We start from the raw sequence: 21,303 nt of genomic DNA, 5'->3' as shown, positions 1-21,303 counted from the left end.
CGAACCAGCCTCGGGAACATATGAAAGCAGTCATAGACCTTGACCTGCTGCTTAGGATGAGATATACCCACATTGGACAATAAATCATCAACTTTATTAGCCTCCTTGAAGCAATGTGAGAATCAAGCAGGATTCTCGACTAACTGCCAAATCTGCCGGACTTCTCTTCGGATCTGCCACAGGCACTGAATGCGCCGCTGGAGAACCCCAACTAAGACCAATGAGTCCGATTGCACCCATAGATTACTAAAGCCCCGGTGAACACATGTTTGAAGTCCAATCAGAAGGGCCAACGTCTCCGCACAAAGACAAGTAGTTTTCTCAAAGAAAGCCGAAAACGCAACCAGAGGTAGCCCAGTTGATCCGGAAGAACCTCACCGCCTCCACCCACTCCTGGATTACCTTTAGAACAACCATCGTTATTAAGCACCAGCCTCCCCATCTCCTTCGCCTCCTAGTGAACAAGTTTAAAGTCAAAGACACTGGTAGTCAAATATGACCAATCAAACAACTGACAGAATGTGTGCACCCCAAGCTTTTGTCTGAAATGGATCTCCACAATGGGTTTGATTTCTGAGAAGATGGATTGACAAATGACAGTAGACCGCATCTGTTCACCCTCAAACATTATTTTATTTCTAGCCTTCCAAATATGGCAACAGATAAAATTTGGAAGGATAAGACAAATAAAACGCCGAGTCGCAGGCTCTTGTGGCTGCAACCGCCAGTCAACTATGCGAGCTCGCAGTGAAGAGCCCGGGGAGTTCAAACCGCACAAACCTACAAAATAAGACCAGACCTCCGGCGCTATGTGACCACTGGCAAACACATGCTCAATAGATTCCTCAGACGCGCCTTGACAGCAAAAACATTTATAAGGCAAATGAAACCTAAGTCTACATAAAGTATCCGGCAGCGGCAGCCTTCCCATCAATAGCCGCAACATAAAGAATGACACTTTCAAAGGGAGCCGAGGATGCCAAACCTTAGAGAAAACCATCGACGTGTTACGGGCCTGTCGAACGTCCCGAAAAGCAGATGCTAATATGAATGTTCCAGACGTCGATGGCAACCAAATGCCTTCATTTGCACACCTCCTGTCAGGAACCGGGTGCTGTAAGATGGAAGGGACAATATCCCCTGGCAAGGTTCGAAACAAAAGATTTGCGTCCTAGTGCCTATTGGTAATAAAATTACAAAACGAGAGAGACGGATCAACTGGTGCTCTAAGAAATAAAACGCCACTGCCTAGCCAGTTGTCGTACCAAAAGTGACGTGACCCGTCATTGACTAACCATACCATAGAAAGTTCCACGTGTCGGCTCACATTCAACATACGCCTCCAGACTGCCGAAACCGTCAATCTCATTTCTACTTGACAAGGGTGGATCAGTCTGCAATACTTAGCATGCATGAAAACAGCCCACAGTGATGTTTTCGTTCGGAAACTCCATCATAGTTTACACGAGAAGGCTGTGTAGACGTCCCTTAGCCTCCGAAACCCCACTCCACTCTCCTCAACCGGGTAGCACAGTTGAGTCCACCGTATCCAGTGAAACTTCGACTCTTCGGGCGTTGACCCCCACAGAAAATTCGAGCAAACCTGCTCTATAGTGTTAAACACCGAGCTAGGGATCCAGCAGTGGACAACAAATGTACTGGCATAGACGACAACACGTGCTTGATTAAAACCATCTTGCCCCCCGTAGACAAAAACTTCGATTTCCATGACAAGACCCGTCCAAGAATAGACTGACACACTTCACCATAATATGAAGATTTACACCTCCCAAAGTAAAGCGGAAACCCTAGATAGCGGATAGGGAAAGGCTGCCAAGTAAACCTTGTGACACATTCAATCACCCTTCTTCTAGCCAGGAACAATGACGGATAAGGAAAGTAACCACTTTTTTGAGCACTTATCAGCTGGCCCGAGCACCGTTGATACATCTCCAACACCTACATAATGTCCTTTAGAGAGAAGGAGGACCCATTCGCAAATATAAGCACATCATTCGCGAACGCCAAATGAGTTATAGAGGGGCAGCCATATGGGACTTTAAACCCCAAGAAACTGGATTGCACTATGAGGGCGTTTAAGCCTCTCGACAAGACCTCGGCCCCTATAATAAATAATGCCGGCGACAATGGGTTATCTTGACGTAAGCCTCTCATAGATTTAAAAAATCCATGCGAAGACCCATTGATAATTATCGAGAACCAAACATTAGACAATAACCGCCATACTAGATCTATGAAACGCTCCCCGAAGCCAAACCTCTGCAAGACACCAATAATATGCAACCAAGATACCCTGTCATAAGCGTTGGACATGTCTAACTTCAAAACGACATTGCCACCCCTAGCTTTTTTCCCAATACCCGACACTATCTCCTGAGTTAGGAGGTAATTCTCCGATATATTGCGGCCCTTAACAAACCCTGACTGCTGGGGGGAAATAATCCTTGGCAAGACACCAGCCACTCTATCAGCCAAGATTCTGGATAACAACTTGTTAAAGAAGTTACACAGGCTAATCGGTCTAAATTGAGAGAGGTCCTGTGGATTCAAGACCTAAGGAGGCAGCATGATCGAGGTAGAGGTGATGAAGCGAGGAAGTTCTGCCCCACAGAAAAAGCTGAGTACCGCATTATAAACATCTTGAGCAATAACCTCCCATGGAAAGGTGTAAAATTTACCCGTGAATCCATCGGGGCCGCTGTATTGTCCCCATCCATTGCCCTTACCACTTGATGAACCTCCTCCATAGAAGGAACCGCGTCAAACATACGATTGTCCTCCCCTGTAATCAATGGTGGAATGAGGTGCAACATATCAAAAGCAGACTCCAACGGTCCAGCAAAAAGATCAGAAAAGTACGTTATTGCCTCACTTGCTATCTCAACATCTGTATCCACCCAATCTCAGCACTCCAATTGATTGCATCTCAATAATATTGGTAATTATAATTAAAAATTGCCCATTAAAAACTATTTCCTATCCTTGGACTTCATCTCCAATTATTATATGTATCAAAATTTCTTAATCGAAGCATGAAAATTTTCTCATTAGCCATTATTATTAATGTCAAAATATAGATACGCTCTGGAAAAAAGAGAAAGATACAAGGGGAAAAGAGCCCTTATTCATATGTTTATCTTCATACAAATAGCATGAGCAAATTTCACAATTATGTACTTTTTACTGATACGAAAAAATAAAAAAAAAAAAAGCAAAATAGAAAACCCAATTATTTCAATCAAATGAATTTTCACTGACAACTAAATAACCAATCTAAAATGATTGAGTAATGTGAATCATCTGCATTCTTTATTAACAACAAAAACACTTAAATAAAATGCAAATAGTCCAAATTCAATGAATATTACGCTTTACTTTATCTCATTCAAATTCCTATAAAAATTGAAAAGTTGAAAAACTAACAATACATAAAAGAAAGCACTTAAATATTCATGTAGCTAACAAACATGCAAACAATTTAGTTGTAATTGAAATGACAATTCATGTAACCTAAATCCAAGCAAACAACAAAATATTTTCTTATAGTTCACCTGTTATCAACTAACTGATTTTGATATCATAATTAGAGTTTTTCGTCTAAGACAAAAGGGAAAGAACATCCATGGATTAATTTAAATGTATCCATATTGAACATGCCATTTATTAAATTATTAGCAAAAAGGAATAGTTGTTGTTTGTGCTTTATGTTGCATTGTCTTCAAACAAAATTATAAAAACAATAGAAGAAAAACGAAAAAGAGAATATCCAACCACCTCTGTCAATGAAATCTTAATTGATGACAATGAACATTCACACATAAATAATTAAATATGATGGATTAAAAATTTCCTTGTGAATTAAACAATTACATAGAGTTCGTATACAATAAGTATGTCCGTAAACAATTTATAACTGGTGCCAAAAAATTAAAAAAAAAATAGTGCAGCTCACTTCATACTGAAGAACTTCATCAAAAGCTAGCTCATTCAACTCATATAGCATGATAAATAATAATTGTCTACCGTACAAAGAATTAGGTTTTATACAGAATGAAAATTATAGAAAACTTGAATCTAATGAAAAAAAAAGAAATATCATTCATGTACTTTATTCTTAAATAATCAACCTATTGTAATTTTACAATTAAATAATTAGTATTCATAAGTATTGATATTACAAATGCTAATTAGGAAGTGTTTAATAACTTAACCAAATCTTAGTTTTTTAATTATTAAAATCTGATAATTTAACTAGAAAGTCCATCATAGATTTTTTTTTAATTCTAAAAAGACATCTGAACCCTAACTGATAAATGAGCTTGACTGTGCAAAAAAGTGCAATTTTATAATTTAAGGGTAATCAGAATACATTTGGTAAAACATGATAATATTAACAATTGTTATAAAGTGCAATCCAAATTTAATCAATAAAAGCTCAAAAAAATTTTTAGTAGCTTTAGGTCAAAGAGTTCAAATTAGAATAATGTTTGTAGCCAAATTTGAATAAAAAAATTGAATTATACTATGAGGTAGATAACCAAAACTTCACAACAAATTTTAGTAACTACAAAAATATTATATTTGGATTATTATATTCACGTAATTATATTATGAGGTAGATAATCAAAACTTCACAACAAGTTTCAATAGCTACAAAAATATTATATTTGGATTATTATACTCACGTGTAAAGCACATGCTGTATTTACTAGTAACATTAATGGGACAAAGATGATCTAAGGAAGAAGGCAAATTAACAAATAAGTTGACCAATCATGATGGGAAAATAAGATTAAAATTGAAATTTAGATTGGTAAGACAAATATTAAAGTTTGGACAATGTGATCAAAGTTTCATTTTGTTTCTATTCACCTTTTAATTTAGTTGACATGAAACAACTTTTGAATATTTCAATGTTTCTTAATCTGTTTCGAAATTTTTTTGCCAACTGTTACACAAATTTTGATTATGCGGAAAGGAACTGACATAAACGTAGTCAATATTTTCTCCACTGAAGAGTCAAATAAATGTATGGTAATAATCTAGGGGAAGTAGAATTGGATTCCATTAGCCAATAACGAATAAAATTTGCAACTAAATAATTTTTATATGTTACTATCGCGTTCTTGTTTCATTCTTTGTTTGTCCCTCAAATGAAAACTTTCAAGATTCTAACAAAGCCTTTCTAATTAACCAAGTCAAAATTCCATTTTTTGCTCGTTAATTAGTTGATACACAACCACAGTGACACAGTTGCCTAAGTGGGACAAACACATATCTCTAAATTCCAAAGTTACTTAATGGTCTTTCTTTAGTGCAAAAACTAACTTTAAGTGAGTCTGAGACAATTGTTTTCCAAAGTTACATAATGGTCTTTCTTTAGTGCAAAAACTAACTTTAGGTGAGTCTGAGACAATTGTTTACACGGTAAGGGATCATTCTTCCAGTCATACACCTAATACATAGCATTAAATAGCAAAAGATAATACTACTCACACACACACAAATACATATTATATATATATATATATATATAGACACACACACACACACAAGCTCGTATTGTAATTGATCATTGTTTTCTCTCCTAGATAGCATACCTAATTAAAGAGAATTAATCGGACAACGGATATTTGTATTTTATGCATTTTCCATAGCTAACTCTCTAATCAATTTTACTTATAATTTCTCCCTCTTCTAACAACTTTTATCTCTTTTAATAAATTTAAATTATTCTTTGTATCCAAATATGGTGACTTTGCTTAGTGTGAATTTAATTGTTACATTAGTAAATTTATTAACTTTGGTACAAAGTAATAAATCATTCATGTAAAAATAAACTACTGCTTTTTTTGTTTGTCTTGGACTGAAATGAACATGAGTAAGTGTATAATTGTATTCATAAGAAAATTTAATAACTATTTCAAAGAATACTTGTTGTTTCTTTCTTAATGCATTATACTATTTAATGAATATTTTCACATTACGATAAATTTACGTATAAAAGTTTTCAAAAACTAATATGGTAGTTATATGTTTGAAATACAATAATTTTCTAATGTAAATATAAATAATATGTAAAAATATTGTTGATTAGTTAATTATTTCTGTCTTTGCATCGATATGTAACTATTATAATACAAAAAGAAAATATTCCATACTAATGCGTGGGCTAATTACTAATAAGAACACAATACTCTTAATGAAAATACAAAAGGATAGACCCTGTTCAATTAAAATATTCCACTTCTCTCTCTCTTTCTTTTTCCTAAGCCATCTTCGAGGTTTCTATCATCCAATCTAACACCTTTCCAAACTTCAGAAATCAGCCACAATAGCCACAACCTGTGAAGTAGAAAAAAATAAAAAATAAGCACAATCAAATTTACAGAAAACTAATTTTTTCTTTTTTTGGTGATAGAGTAACATTTCTACATGTCCTCAACTTATATACTTTCACTGCCAGTGGAAATTGGCCATCAATCCAAGCTTAGCATCTCACTAATGTGCTCCTCGAACTAGTGTTTAATGTTTGATATTCGCTCTAGTGTTAGGTTTTCAACTTTGGTTTTGCTAATTTTTTCTTCTCATCTTTGTTTTCTATCCTTATTATTATTTAATAATTTGGAAGGAGGATTTCATTTATATTTTCTTTAAAGGAGGGTTCCATTTATTTTCTCTTTGAGAATATATGGGTAAAAATACAAAGTAGATCATCCATATCTTTGTTACCTATAAATTTTTTTTTTTCCTTTTTGGTGATGCCAAGACATACTTATCTTTTGCTAACATGACTCTAGATGGGAAATATACGGGTTAGAGTTTTGTATGCATTATGACTTGCTGAAAAACAATAGTGCTTTTGTATTTTTTTTTCTTAATATTATCAATTTTTTGTAGTTATTTGCAATTTATATATTCATATTATATAATTTTTATAGTATTACTATGTTATTTATTTTTTAAAATATATTTAAAAAATCAAACTTTTTGGAGCTCACGCCCCATGCTTCTTCAAGGCTTTTGCCTTGTCCTGCCCAACGCCTTCACGTATCAAAACGTTGCCTAGCCACAAGAAACATAAACTCAATTTTTGTCCATGCTGCAGCTGCCTCATATATAATACTTAAAAGACATCATTCTTCATAATCAGAATACAAATCCTTGGTTAGATTTAATGTCATGCCCCATTGCCTTAACCCATCTTTAGTACATATATAGGTACTTTTGCCTTTGTAAAATAAATAATAAATAAAGAAAGAATGCAGTTTTAGAATTTTGTCTTGTTAAACAAATGCTGCCTTGCTTAACCGTTGATGGGTTACTTAAATTTTATCCCTGAAACTGAATTTGATGCAAATTGATTTTCTACAATTGGCCTAGGTAAAATAGAACGTGTTTTTTTTTTTTTTTTTTGCATGATGACTGGAGGGGCTAAATTCACACCCCTTTATTTTAAATTTACGTTTGGTTTGATCTTTTGAAATAAACTTGAAAAGGGTGCGGATTTAGGATAGAGGTATATAAAATGAGTCTTTCTCTATTTTTTATTAGGGGACTTATCGAAACTTGGCCGTGCCTTGATCATGTTAAGCTTATTGAGGTTGTTGGGTGAAAAAATTTGAGATTTCTTGAATAGGCCATACAAGTAAGGTTTGACCACATTTCCAGACAGCAAGTGGCATTCTAGTGTATATATGTATATGTGTGTGTACATATATATATATATATATATATATATATATATATATATATATATATATATATGTGTGCATTGCAAGGAGGGTTTTATGATGGTTAAATCAGAATGCTTCTAACTTCTCATTCTTTTGTTTTTTAATAGAATTTTGAATTTTTTTAAGTGTTTTATATCCTTCCATGTCTTTTGAATTTAAAAAATAAGAAGTGGATCTACTTTTATAGGAATTTGATTTGAAATTTATTAATGTGAGGTAAATAAAGAGGAAAGATCACCAAACTTACTAAAAGTAAAAAAATAAATAACGATATTTTACATTTCAACTTAGTAATCCTAACTAAAGGACAAATTGTATGGAAAACAAAAAGAAAATAATATTCATTGGTCAGGGATTAAAAAATTAGGAATTGCACCATTCGTGAACCCTAGATACGAAATCACTAAATAAAAAACAAAGTACTACAAGCATTCAACATGAAAATTTTTATTTGAAATCTCTATTTTTGATGAAAAATAATAATAATAACAACATCAATTCTCCTAAAATTAAAAAAAATAACAATGCAATTTAAAAGATATAGAAAGTTTGACCCTGAAATATATCTATTTAATTGTATATATTTGATCCAAATTTGACCTTAAGTAAATTTGAATAAGAGTGCAAAACCCAAACACTAAGAATAGTCTTGGGTATTATTAGTTATTTTATGTATTCTTATTGTTTTCTTCATATGTCAATCTGCAATTGCTATGTCATTTATATATATATATATATATATATATATATATATATATATATATATATATATATATATATATATATATTGTAATAGTTAGGGTTTTGTAAGATATTATCAATTTTTCGTTTGCATTTTTAAATGCTAGTACTTGCAATCATTGTGATCAATCTTCAGTTTTATATGCTTTTAATATTATGGGAGGTGAAGTTAAATATATTGTAAAAATGTTAAATCAAATTGCAATTTATGGTTTTCTTATTTTCTTTTGCTTCAAATTTTGTCTTTTCAAATTTATTTTGAAAGTATGAATATAAGTATATTTTAAATTGTAAAATCAAATAGCAAATTATGAAATTTTTTCTTCAAATTTTAACTCTTCAATTTGGAGGTTGAATATAGATTCAATGATAATGTTTCTCCTTTGAAAATTTGAAATCATTCAATTCAAAATCGATATGCAAAATAACTAAATTTGTTGTTTTTATACTTTTGTATTGAATTTTCATTTTTATATTTTACTAGCCAAATTAACTTTATAATAGTGTAACATAAACATATGTTAAGTTATATTTTGAATAAATAAAAGAGAAATAAAATAGAGAAATATTGGGTGGCAAGGATTTAGGGCTGCAAACGAATCGAGCCGCTCGCGAGCCGCTCGAGTCGAGCTCGAGCCGGCTCGAGTCAAGCTCGAACTCGAGCTCGAGCTCAGAATATTAAGCTCGTTAGCTCGCGAGCCGGCTCGCGAGCTTGGGTATATATATATATATATATATTTTATTATTTTTATTTAATAATAAAATTACGTATATTATATATATATTTTTATTTTTATTTTTATTTAATAATAAAATTACGTATATTATATATTTTTTTTATTTTTTATTTTCATAGTAAAATTACGTATATATCCTTAATATTTTATTATTTATTAAGAAAAAAAATTATTTTATTTATTTTTTTAAAATAAAATAATTATTTTTTATTTTTTTTGATTCGAGTCGATCTCGAGCTCGAAATTTGCCGGCTCGTCGAGCTCGAGCTTGGTAAAATTTAGTCGAGACTCAGCTCGATTAGCTCAAAACTCGACTCGGCTCGACTCGTTTGCAGCCCTAGCAAGGATAGAAAACTAGAGGCCAACTATAGGCAAGGAAAAGGGAATAGTGAGGAGTTATAGAGTGGCAAAAATAGTTGAAAAAAAATGTAAACTACTACAAGTTTGGACAAAAAGAGGAGAGAAGAAGGAAGGGGTTTGTAAGGATATGACAGGGAGGACAATACTATACTAAGAGGTCTAAAAATTGTAGAAGACAACGGATAGCTAGTTAGTAAAAGAGGATGGAAAGAATGATAGTTTTTAATAATTTTGAAAATTTTAAAAACACATCTTATTAAGATTTTTTTTTAAATCTATGTTAAAGTTTATGAAGAACACCATTGTATAAGCACTCAACAATTTTAGGATTACAAGATGGGAGAAAAAAATCTCTAAAATTGAGGAAAATGAATTAGCTAAAATTTATATTTTTAATATTAAAAATTTTGATATATGGGTATCACATGATATATTGATAAATAGGTTTACAATTGCTCTATCATGTAAATCATTATAAATTAAATTATTTTATTCAAAATATATTGACAGACAATAGGTAATCAAATTTTGGTTTCAACTTATTTAAGATATTAAAATTAAGAAATTCCATTTTGTACTTATGAAATAAACTTTTTTTTAACATGTTAAATATATACACTTTTTGATTTTTTTTGCCTTTTTCATATACTTTATTCTATACTATAATATATAAGTATATATATATTATTGTTTTAAATTGAAATATAAATTCCTATAATATATAAGCATATATATTAGTATTTTTTTGAATTGAAATATAAACCCGTGTATAGCATGAGTTAGAATGCTAGTAAAGAGATAAGCTTTGATAGTAATTCAAGTCATACACGAGTAAATTACTTGGACATATGCTACAAGATGTAGCTAAAGATGCCCTAGTGAATCAAATCATATGATGTTTCTAACCAAAATGCTATACTGAATCACAACAATTCAGGGATTCACAAATAAAATTTCAATAGTTCTCATTGTGATAGGTGAAGTTGTATAATACATCGATGCATGTGTACAAGCTTGAAGAGGGCTAGGTGAAATCTAGCCTCCAAACAAACCATACCAAAATCTGTAGTTGTATATTCTATACATATGTAACGGTTACTTCATGACCAAAATCTGCACGATTAGTGTTCTTTTGGAGGGTTCTGAGCTAGGTATGCTTCATCACACCAAGCTTGCTTCTCCAAAGTATATCCAGTCCAAAAAACTTTCTTTGAAACCCAGCAGGAGTTAGAAAGAGATTTTTTTTGTCACCAAAAAAAAAAAATCGAATAGAATAGTTTGAGAGCAAATTGTTCATAATCTGTGAGAGTCAAAACAACTTAGAAGTGTTTGGTCTTTGCTGAATCTCTGAAGAATTCACAAGCTCATCACCTTTGCGACAATCATATAGGTAGTTTCTCAAACTCTAAATTCCCTTACTTGATTTTCCATTATTCTTTGGTTCAATTCTGGTTTAGAAGTAAGAATTAGAAGGTTAGAGTTCGAACTTTGAAGACCTATTAAATTTGAATTATCTTTATTATTATTATTATTATTATTAATTTATCCTCTCACTCCTTCCAGATCCTTTCAGTCTAACTGTCAGCTATTAGTTACAGGATTCAAATTCTGAACTTAATAGTAAGGAGGACTTTGAAAGCCCTTCTCTGACCACTGTTATTAAATTTGGATTATCAAATTATATTTTGATTCATTGCCTTGGGATTTAGGGCTCGACCAATAGGTGAATATTAATAATCGGTTATGAAATTGGATGTAGAGATGAGATAACATTGATGTGCAAATCAAAATTCACAAGTGCATGGTCAAAAACCCGGATATGGACATGTAACAAAGATAAAATGCATTTGTTTTCTTTTGCTCTCTCTCTCTCTCTGGTACACGTATTTGCTCGTTAGTCAATAATATATATCAAATTTTCCATCCTGACCACTATTGCTATTGCGGCTAATCCTAAATTGAAGTCAAACCGTACATTGCTGTCTAGGCTCAAATCTTTTTGATATAAATTTTTTGGAGCCATATAAACTTTGGAATTGATATAGAGTCTTTTTTAAAGTTTTTGTAGGTTTAAAAGTTTCAATCTATAAATGACATTTTGTGAAAACTTTAAGCTTTTTAAGGTGGGAAATCATAAATTTGGAGGACTTGCAAGCAGTGGCCCCTCGTCCTCTCCCCCCCCCCCCCCCGCCCCGCCTCCCGAGGCCTTTAATCTTTAACATACATACATATATATGTATGCATGTTTGTATATTAAAATTTAATTTCTCTTTAGAAGAGTGTGCCATGTCCTGAATAATGATATAAAAGACTGATTACCCGATGCTCTTTTGTCAATTTTGTATGTTTACTCCCATCTTACTACTTGAGTTAAAAGTCAACTAAAACTAAACTGAAATGAGTAAATTTTATATATACCGTTAGTGTATACACTATCACAATTGGATGGATGACATATGAACAAATTTTAGATTTTAAATTCAAATTTTGTGCATGTGTCATAAATTTAATGGTGATACTCTATATACTGACTGTATATATAAGATTAATCTAATTGGAAAGTGTAAATCTTATATATAGTGTCAGTGTATATACTATTATAATTGGATGGATAATACATGAGCAAATTTTGGATTTTAAATTTTACTTTTGCACATGTGTCATAAAATAATAGTGATAGTGTGTATACTGACAGTGCATATAAGATTATTTTAACTGGAAGAATAAATGTTATGTACACTGTTAGTGTATACACTATCACAATTGAATGGATAACACATGAGCAAATTTTAGATTTCACATATAGCATCTAATGACTTTGTATGAAATATTGATTTTGTAAAACCTGTGGTTGGAAACCAATGTTCTAATTTTTTTTTTCTTTTTGTTAATAACGCCAACTGAATTTCAAATTTATCAAAACAAAATTTGGCCATTGAAGTTGCAAATACAAAAAATCAAGGAAGTCATGTTGGAGTAGTAATTTCAGGGACACTTGGGAATTACAAATTACAATTTTTTGATAAAAAAGAAATTTCATTAATAGATTGTTGAAAGTCGTCCAACATGATTTGATTATCATTGCCCCAATAGCAGATGTTACAAATTAAGGTTGATGTTGCTTTGGAATGAATGAAAACTAAAAATCCTCAAGTACATAAAGAGATATACAAACAAGGTACTGATTAATTACTGTACTTGGCCCGAATTTACCATATCACTGTTAATTTATAATTTATTCATGGAATTATATTCTTGTCAAACTGATGACTAGGTTAATGGCATTAGACTCGGTTAGGAAGGTGAAAGAAATCACTTCTAATATATGTAAAATGACAGCCCAACAGACTGGCCATCCATGCAAAAAATTTTGGATGATTCTTGGTGATTTTTGCTTTATTGTCAAACGGTAAAGTCTACTTTGAAAGTGTAGTGTAAAACTTTTTCTAACTATAAATGCTGAAAACTTGTGGGAAAAAAAACTTTTCAGACAAAGGTACAGTATGAATGTTTTCAAACATTTCATCCAATTTGGAACAAAAAAAAAGGTTTACATTGGAGATGATTCTTAAAGTTTGAAAAAGAAAAAAAGAATTCCCTAATTCTTGAAGAAGCAAAAACTAAATGTTCTGTGTATAACTAAAGCTAGAAAGAGTATTTTCATTTCAAATTTTCTTCTTTTAACTGAAAAACTTGAGTGTTTTAATTTCTCATTAATGTCCATGTATGGGGTTTATATATATAGGAGAACATGATAAGTTGATAACTAAGAAAAGCATGGATTTAGCTAGGTTAAAGGTGCACACATATATGGAGCAAGAAAAAAGGAGGGGGAAGATAAACACAAAGGGAGGAGTTCTTCTGAAAGCACTGATAAAATTTAATCTATTCAGAAATTACCTATGGTATCCATTACCATAGGGGAATGTAGTAGTAATCTACATTCTGCAAAATCTATTGCCAATTAATTTATTGCAGCTCTTTTTCTTTTCAAAACACTATTACCCTTTTATTCCATCAGAAATGCTCCAAGACAAGGCAAGGTTATTGGCATATCTAAATCTTTGACTGGGAAATATTTTCTCCCTGGGGGATGTAAGAATTCTCATCCCATCTGGATGCCAAACTAACTCCTCCTCCTTTTTTTTCTACTGATAATCAACATAGAAAAATAAATAAATAAATACGAAAAACTACGCAAGAAATTTCCCAAAACTTGGGTCCCAAAATCTTTAATAAAATATAAAAGCATGTCTCAACTATTTTTGCTTAAGCTTAAGAAAAAAATCCTTCAGAACGTCAAACTAAAATAATTAAACTTAAAGCAAATTTTGCGTTTTAAGATAAAGAACTTCCAGACAATCAACTCTTCAAACGACAGCTGCTCTTGGAGTTGTATGAGAAGAGGCAAAAAGCTACATCCATCTTCAATGATGCTAGAGTTCCTGCCAACTAATGAAACAAAAAAGAAAAACAAAAAAAAGTTCAAATTTTCAGATGAAATGAAGAATCTAAAAAATCATTATTTATATGAGATGGTTCACTATGATGATAGTGCAAAAGATTGTAAAATGATACCAGTGAAACTTACAGTATTTCCATAAAGAAGCTGCAAGAAGACCAAAATCAAGCAAGGTAATTAAATTACAACGATTTTTGAGGCTAATACTTTGTCATATGGAGGAGCAATTCCTGGTTAAACCTCTCCTCACAAAACCCTAAGTCAGCATTTTGAAGATATATTTTCTGTGGATTAATAAGTACAGAATGGCATTTATGCAGTAAGTAATAGTTTGCTCAAGGAAAATAGAGAATATCTCAATAAGCTAAAAGGCTAAGCAAAATGAATATAGAGAAGAGCATGATATTTAGCAGAAACGCATTCACTTGTCTTAATCCATAACATAATAATAAGAGTCCCAAAATTATTTTAAAGAATATGTAATAATTGGTTGTCAAAAAAGACTTTAGAATTAAAGTAAGAAAAAAAATGAAAAATGATGGAAAGTTTAAAAAGCAAAAAAATGGGGATTGAACCCCCTTGGGTAAAAGTTTGAAACTTGGAAACTTTTTATTTGTAATTTCAACAACGATGCAACCAAGATTAACATGAGGATATGATATGTGAATACTACTTCGATTGGAAAAATGTACAACCCAATTATTCTAGCAGAGACCCAATATTTGGGGGCCTATCATTCTTATGTAGGGTACTGACCTATTCCAAACTAACCTTTAATATCTAAAATGAAAAATGCCAAGGTTTTCTAAATCCCAATTTCAGAGCGTGTGAATTGGCACATACAGATGAAAAGAGAAGGACAATATCTATGCTAAATTTATAATGTTGGATTGCTAATTTCTTGATTTTACTTTTACTTTGTACTTTTTCCCTAAGTATGTCAACTCGTCCTTCTAGATTATGTCAACAAAAAATGTGTCTATTGAAGGGTTGTTTCCGAATCCCCCAGGCTAACGACACTTTATTAAGTATCTATACACAATTAAAGCCACCTCGACTGGCACCAAAAGCACAAACAACATAAACATTTGTTGCTTTAGCCTTTAAGCAGGACAAGGAGAGAATACTAGTAAAAACTATAAATTAGTGCGCAATAAAGCAAAATCGGTTTCAAATGTTATGCATCCACCAAACATGACGAAATGACAAATATAGATGCATTTTGTGTTTGTAGATGTGTGTTCTATGGTATATATATAAATATATATATATATATATGTATAGACACACACAGGAAGAAGCATGCCTATTAGACCAAAATAGTTCTGCTTGACCTTGTATAAACCAAAAAAATTTATCTTGCAATATTCCATAATACAAGATTCAAAAATCTTGTGGAATGCTTGTAGCCTGAAAACATTCAAGTGGCACCCAAAGTATATATCCCAAAGTAAAGGACACTATAAATTGTTCCCAGAGAGAGAGAGAGAGAGGGAGAAGTTTTATTGCAATGATAAAAGAGGCAGGAAAATAAACAACATTTAAACCACAATATCCCCGAGAAGTGCCACTGAATCCCAATTTCTAAGTAATTAAGGACAACTTTTTCCCAAGTAAGAAAACCATATAACATTCTCAAACAATGTTTTCTCAGTAATTCACATGTACCTGTAGTTTTTGCCACCATTTTCTGATTTCAACGAAAATTCACCCCTCCCCCAAAAGGAGGGCTTTCGGGAGCAGTCTTTCTCTCTGAATCCAATGGCTTAATCTCCACTCCATGCTCCCTCTGCCCAAACCCTCCTCCACTCATGCTTCTCACAAGCTCTCCAGCAGGTCCAACACCAAGAAAGTCTCTTGTTAGCCCTTGATCGGCTCCTCCAAACCTAACCCCAAGATTCTGCTGCATTTTACTAGCTTGTTCCAGGTTGGAGAAACTTGGGCTTCTGTGTCTCAGAGATTGTTCACCAAAGTTGAGCTTAGTAGCACTATATCCATAGTCATGCTCATGTGGAGCTCCACCAAAGGGTCTGAAAATGGAGGACCTTGGACCGGTGATGGAACTCATGAACTCATAGATATGGTTTCCAGTGTTGTAATCGCCAAAGATGCCTCCAAATTGAGTTGAACTAATAGGGTCTGGATCAGGTTTTGTGCCACTAGAGGACGCCCCGCTTGTGAAGGATTTTAGGAAAGCCCCGGTAGAGTTGCTGGTTGTTGAGCTCAGTTGAGCAGCCTTTTGAAGCAGGGCAGTTGCTGACATATATGGGCTAATGTTATTGCTTTGAATCGAAGTGCTGTAGTGAGAAGGGATGGAGGCAGAGCTCAGGTGCTGGCGAACAAGATGATCAGAGAATAAGGTCGACCCTCCATTGCTACTTCCACTTGCATGATGATGGTGGCTGCTGTTGCATAAGTTTGAAAACAGGAAGCTCGAAGATATGTTGCTGGTGCTGTTGGGACTGTTGTTACCTAAGTTACCAGCATTGCTGCTGCTTGGGAAAATGCTAAGGTTAAAAAAACTCGAACCAGCAGAAGCGCTTGAATTGTTCTGAAGATCAGAAAATTGCATCAGGCCATGATGAAGAGTTTTGTTAGAGAAAAACTCATGTTGAGAATGATTCTCCAGATGATAATCTTCCTGATCAGATTCTGGCAAGAAGTAGCTAGAAGAAGCCATGGATTTTGACGGGCGAAGAGCCGAACCCATTGATGATCCGATTAGGTTATCAAATTGCCCAGTGACTCCAGTACTCCTTGCACTTCCTAGGCGTAGCATATCAGCCTTTGGCTGGTTCTGATGATCATGATCTTGCCCTGCAGACATTTGGGAACCAATTTGAGACATGTCCATGCTCATGGTGCTGCTGTTGCTACTGCTACCAAATAGTTGGCTCGCACCAATTCCCAATGGGGGTGGGTTCCTTGCACTTTCTTGAGCAAGTGCATCACAAAAAGCTCTGTGAGTGATGAAACTGTCCCGCCTGCAAAAATTATCAGGCACCAAACGATTAGTTAAGCTCCCCACAATAAAAGAAAATTGGTGTTTTGTTTTGTGCATGCTTCTTAAAACTTATCTGAACTGCGGAAGTCTTGAAACTTGAAAAGAATTCTGTGTTTTCATGTGAAATTGTTGTTGCTATAGTCCTTTTCATATGTTGAAAAAACACGCCCGTTAAAAGGGTGCCTTCACCATCTTCAGGTGCATATTTCAGTTAGATGTTTTAGTTGAATTCTTCCTGATAAAATGGTATTCTGGTCCCACATGAAGATTAATTGTTTTTCATTACTAAGATAACTCTAGAAAGTCATTTAATCTATTGGAAATTTGGATTTGAAGTAAACAAAAATTTGACAGTAGTAAAAAGAAGAGGTAAAAATGGTAATTTAACAAGAGACAAGAAAATTTGTCATGATGATCAAACAATGGAAGGTAGTCTACAATTGTAGAATGACATAATGGTTGACAATTTAGTTGGCAGAATAACGGTGACTGAGATTTCTGAAGTAGGCCTTGTATATAAATTTGGAAAAAGACAGGAATTATTCTAGATGGTAGGTGAAAAAGTTACTAAAATCGAGAATGAATGCATCAACAAAAAGCTAACCATTTCTAGTATTGCCTCCAAACTGAAATCTAATAGAGGAATTGACATGAATATGCAATTAAAATTGAATACTCAATCATAAAGGCTCCATTGCCTTGAATTGAAAGATCTCATTCGATGAAAGATCTTTTGACACAAGAATGACACATCCAAATATACACTTGAATTACTATAAATTAATGTTAAGAGGAAAATCTAGAAGGCTATGCAAAAGGGTACCTGAAAGAGTATAGAAACGGATCACATCTAGCCAACGTAGGAGAGAACAAACCTCACAACTGAGATTATTTTTTTCCCGAAAATGCACCACGTGAATGAGAAAAAGGGGAAAAAAAGGTAAAGGGTATGGGAAAATATAGAACGGTGGTTCCAAGAAGGGTGAGGAATAGAGATAAAGATGAACTATTTTTCTCTTTGTTTCTTAGAAAAATTTCTCAACTACTAAATAATTCACGTGCAGGCATATTTCTCCTGTTTTGTTCCCACTCAAGTGCGAAAAAGCATCCAAAGAATTAAACAAACAAACATGAAGAGAGAAACAAAATTTAATTTTGAGAGAGAGAGAGAGAGAGATTTTAGTGGGGAAATTTGAGGAAAATTTTCATTAGGCCTTAATTAGTTAGTTTCTGGTCCAACATCGATCAGAAAATTAATGTGCAAAATGCCCAAATTTGACTAAACTTCAATGATGAAAACTCCCCAAATTTGAGATGGATCTATGTTTTTTTCACCTTGAGAAAAGAGTTCCACAGTCACATTTGTACTCCCTAGTACCACAGGTTTTTGTGTGGGCTTTCCAGTCAGAGTGAACAGCATACTTCTTTGCGCACTTGTTACACTTGTACTTCTTCTCACCATGTTTTCTTGAGTAGTGTTTCTTGATTCCTGTGAGGTCACCAAGAGCCCTTGAAGGGTGATGGTGCACGCAAGTCGGCTCGGGACACAGATACACCTTGCGCTTCACTTCTTTTGTAGTCTTCTGCTTAAGCTTCCAAGGGAGGTTATGTCCTCTTCTGTGCAGTTGAAGATTTTGTTCCCTTTGGAACCCCTTGTTGCACACCTCACATACAAACCTGTTTGTTGCCATTAGGGTGTGGGGTGATAGTGCTATGACTTCTGCTTCTGGATCTACTCATGAAAAACGCCAAACCATAAATTATTAGAAAATTCACATAAGACATTCCCAAACTAAATTTTCAAGAGTAATAAAAGGAACCCTCGTTTTTTTTTCTTTTTATTTTTTTTGGATTTATTTACAAAAGCAACTTTTGACAATTAGGGTTCCCTTTATTTAAATGTCTTTGAATAGAAACAAAGAAAAAAAGGAAGGGGAGTTTTTGAAATTCTTGTAAAGGGCTCATCATGTGTGGTTAGATTAACCATTTCTTGATAAAATTGGTTCGATACTTGCTTGGGGTTCCTGGCTGGTTTCTTCTCCTCTTTTGTTGTTGGTCTGGTGGTGGTGGTGGTGGTGCTGATGATGAAGATGGTCCTGCAGAATGGTGTTGTTTGCTTTTGATGTGATCTTCTCCATTCCTCATTGCTAGAAAAAGTGCTGATGAAGATGCCGCCATGGTTTCACTTTCTTTCTTGTTCCTCATCTCCAGCTGATGATAATAGTCTTTCATTCAATCCAAAATCTACAGAAATCACCAACCCCACATGCAATTCAAGCTCTTATCAGAAGTTACTTAGCTCAAGACTCAGAAACTAAATCTCTTGAGCTCTTCCTATATATCTACATATAATGAAAATTCAAGAGAAAAAGAAAATAGAGCTGCAAAAAATCATGGAAAAGGAGAAGGAAGAAAAGAGTGTAAGAGCAAGAAACAAGAGTGCTTAACCATGGCTAACTAGCTAGCTACAACACTTCTTGCTTCTTCCCCACTATTTATCTTCTGCTTTGAACGAGAAAATCAATTAAAAAAAGAAAAGAAAAAAAAAAAAAGAAATGGTTATGCTAGCTAGCTAGCTTCTTAGGTTTTGTCAAATGATTTGGTGTCCTGCATAGACACAAGCACAAAAGAATAGAATTTATTTCCTTCCCCTGTGGCAATTTCTTCCCGTTGCTAAAATATTTTTTGGCAAAGAAAAAAGTCTTTATTATCTAAAATTAATTTTTAAAAAAATATAATCTTACAGAAAAATATTTTGGTTTTTCTTGGGGGGGGGGGGGGGGGGGGAGGGGAGGAATGCTTCTCCTACTCTTCGTGTTAAGCTTACATCCCCTAACGTGTCCATATTTGGCGTGGCATTGGCCCCAGTGAACCCCTCCATACCCCTCTCCCCATCCCCCCTTCTGTGTCTTTCTCTTGTTTCATAGTTACTTCTACTCAGATTGAGATAAAATGCTTTCGTCACTTGCTCTCTAGCTGCCACACAAAAAAAAAAAAAAATTAAAATCAAATCAAATATAGACTAGTAGTCAAGATTATACCTCAAATTCCTAGTATATAATACAAAATAATTTGTCTTTGTGTAAAATATATTGGCCTTAAACCATTAGACCACATGACCATTTATTCTGTGAGCAGTATTTGGGGAACTTGCTGCATAAAGATCAAGCATAGCCAACATTCGAGTATTTGACTCGAGAATGGGAAACGTAGTACTAAGTTTGTGGTAGATGATTTGGTAAAGAAAAATCCAACAAATAGTATTGATAGATGTGTAATTCTATCGATGACTCAATTTTGAATTAATTGATAGGGTTTGATTTATCGTAAATATAATTAATGGAATTTTCAATGACTATTTAATTTGAGTTTGTACTTAAATAAACATAGTATATAATAGATATAAAAAAACAAAATTCTGCACATTTTACCACAATGCTAATGCAAAGGGACTTTCACGTAATTATTTGCATTTGAGCAACATATAATTACATTCAAAATGATCATACAATCATGCTATGCAAGACCTTTTTCCTTGTGCAATGTGATTGCTAATATTTCACTGTCTATTGATAAATGAAAAACCTACAAGCAACCAAATTCACATCTAATTAGACAACAATTGAATTTGAGAATATCACAACCATTGTTGCTTTTCGAGAAATATAGACAAAGTACCATACTTAACATGAAGTGAAAACTACAATTAACTGAACCTAAAAGGAGGGGGAAGAATGGGTCGGATGGTTCGGAGTAAGGAAAAAAATACTAAACCAGAAAGGATAAGTCCCAAAAAAATTTTTTTAGGAGTTCTAGACACATCAATTCATATTGGTTTGAGAATATGAAAACGGTAATTCAAGACAAAGAAATAGTGTTAAATCGAGAGCGAGGACGAGGACACATACATGCACCACCAAGAAATGAAAAGGTAATTATGTAGTTAAAGACAAAAAGTTATTTTCAATCGCTACCCCAAAAATGATCTAATCCAACTACTGAGGAAAAAGTATTGTATTACACTGAAATTTAGGTACCAAATAGCGGTTAAAGTTCGAATGACATCAACCTGCACAATTCCAAGAACTGTCACACGTTCTTTATTGCTTTCTAGACAAAGAAAATTGTCTTTGGCATATATCTAAAAACTTTTTAATGTAATATGGATAACTTACTTGGAAAATAATTGGATACCATTTCAACCGATAATTCATTTCAACTACTACTATTCATGAGTCCTGT

The 21,303-nt window shown here is 33.4% G+C and overlaps 1 protein-coding gene across 1 annotated transcript; it reads right to left on the bottom strand.

The window, feature by feature from the left end:
• Positions 1–13,800: 13,800 nt before the first annotated feature.
• On the bottom strand, positions 13,801–19,880 carry LOC113716612 (protein indeterminate-domain 4, chloroplastic-like). The gene is made up of 4 exons (XM_072070580.1): positions 19,077–19,880; positions 18,397–18,793; positions 15,726–17,041; positions 13,801–14,047 (listed from the first exon to the last, which is right to left on the bottom strand). Exons 1-3 carry the CDS (start codon positions 19,291–19,293, stop codon positions 15,754–15,756), a joined length of 1,902 nt encoding a protein of 633 aa, XP_071926681.1. The 5' UTR covers positions 19,294–19,880; the 3' UTR covers positions 13,801–14,047; positions 15,726–15,753.
• Positions 19,881–21,303: the final 1,423 nt, after the last annotated feature.

This window comes from Coffea arabica, chromosome 11c (genome assembly GCF_036785885.1).
Source record: "Coffea arabica cultivar ET-39 chromosome 11c, Coffea Arabica ET-39 HiFi, whole genome shotgun sequence".
NCBI classification, from domain to species: Eukaryota; Viridiplantae; Streptophyta; class Magnoliopsida; order Gentianales; family Rubiaceae; genus Coffea; species Coffea arabica.
Note: the sequence above shows the minus strand (reverse complement) of the source record. Positions and strands in the feature narration are given on the sequence as shown.

Bases quoted from the DNA above. Each gene is read 5' to 3' on its own strand.
- LOC113716612 (XM_072070580.1), bottom strand. From the start codon at position 19,293: ATGAAAGACTATTATCATCAGCTGGAGATGAGGAACAAGAAAGAAAGT. The intron at 18,794-19,076 runs GCAAGTATCGAA...TTTCATGAGTAG, and splicing joins AAACCAGCCAGGAACCCCAA to ATCCAGAAGCAGAAGTCATA. The intron at 17,042-18,396 runs GTGAAAAAAACA...TAATTTTTGCAG, and splicing joins TGTGGAACTCTTTTCTCAAG to GCGGGACAGTTTCATCACTC.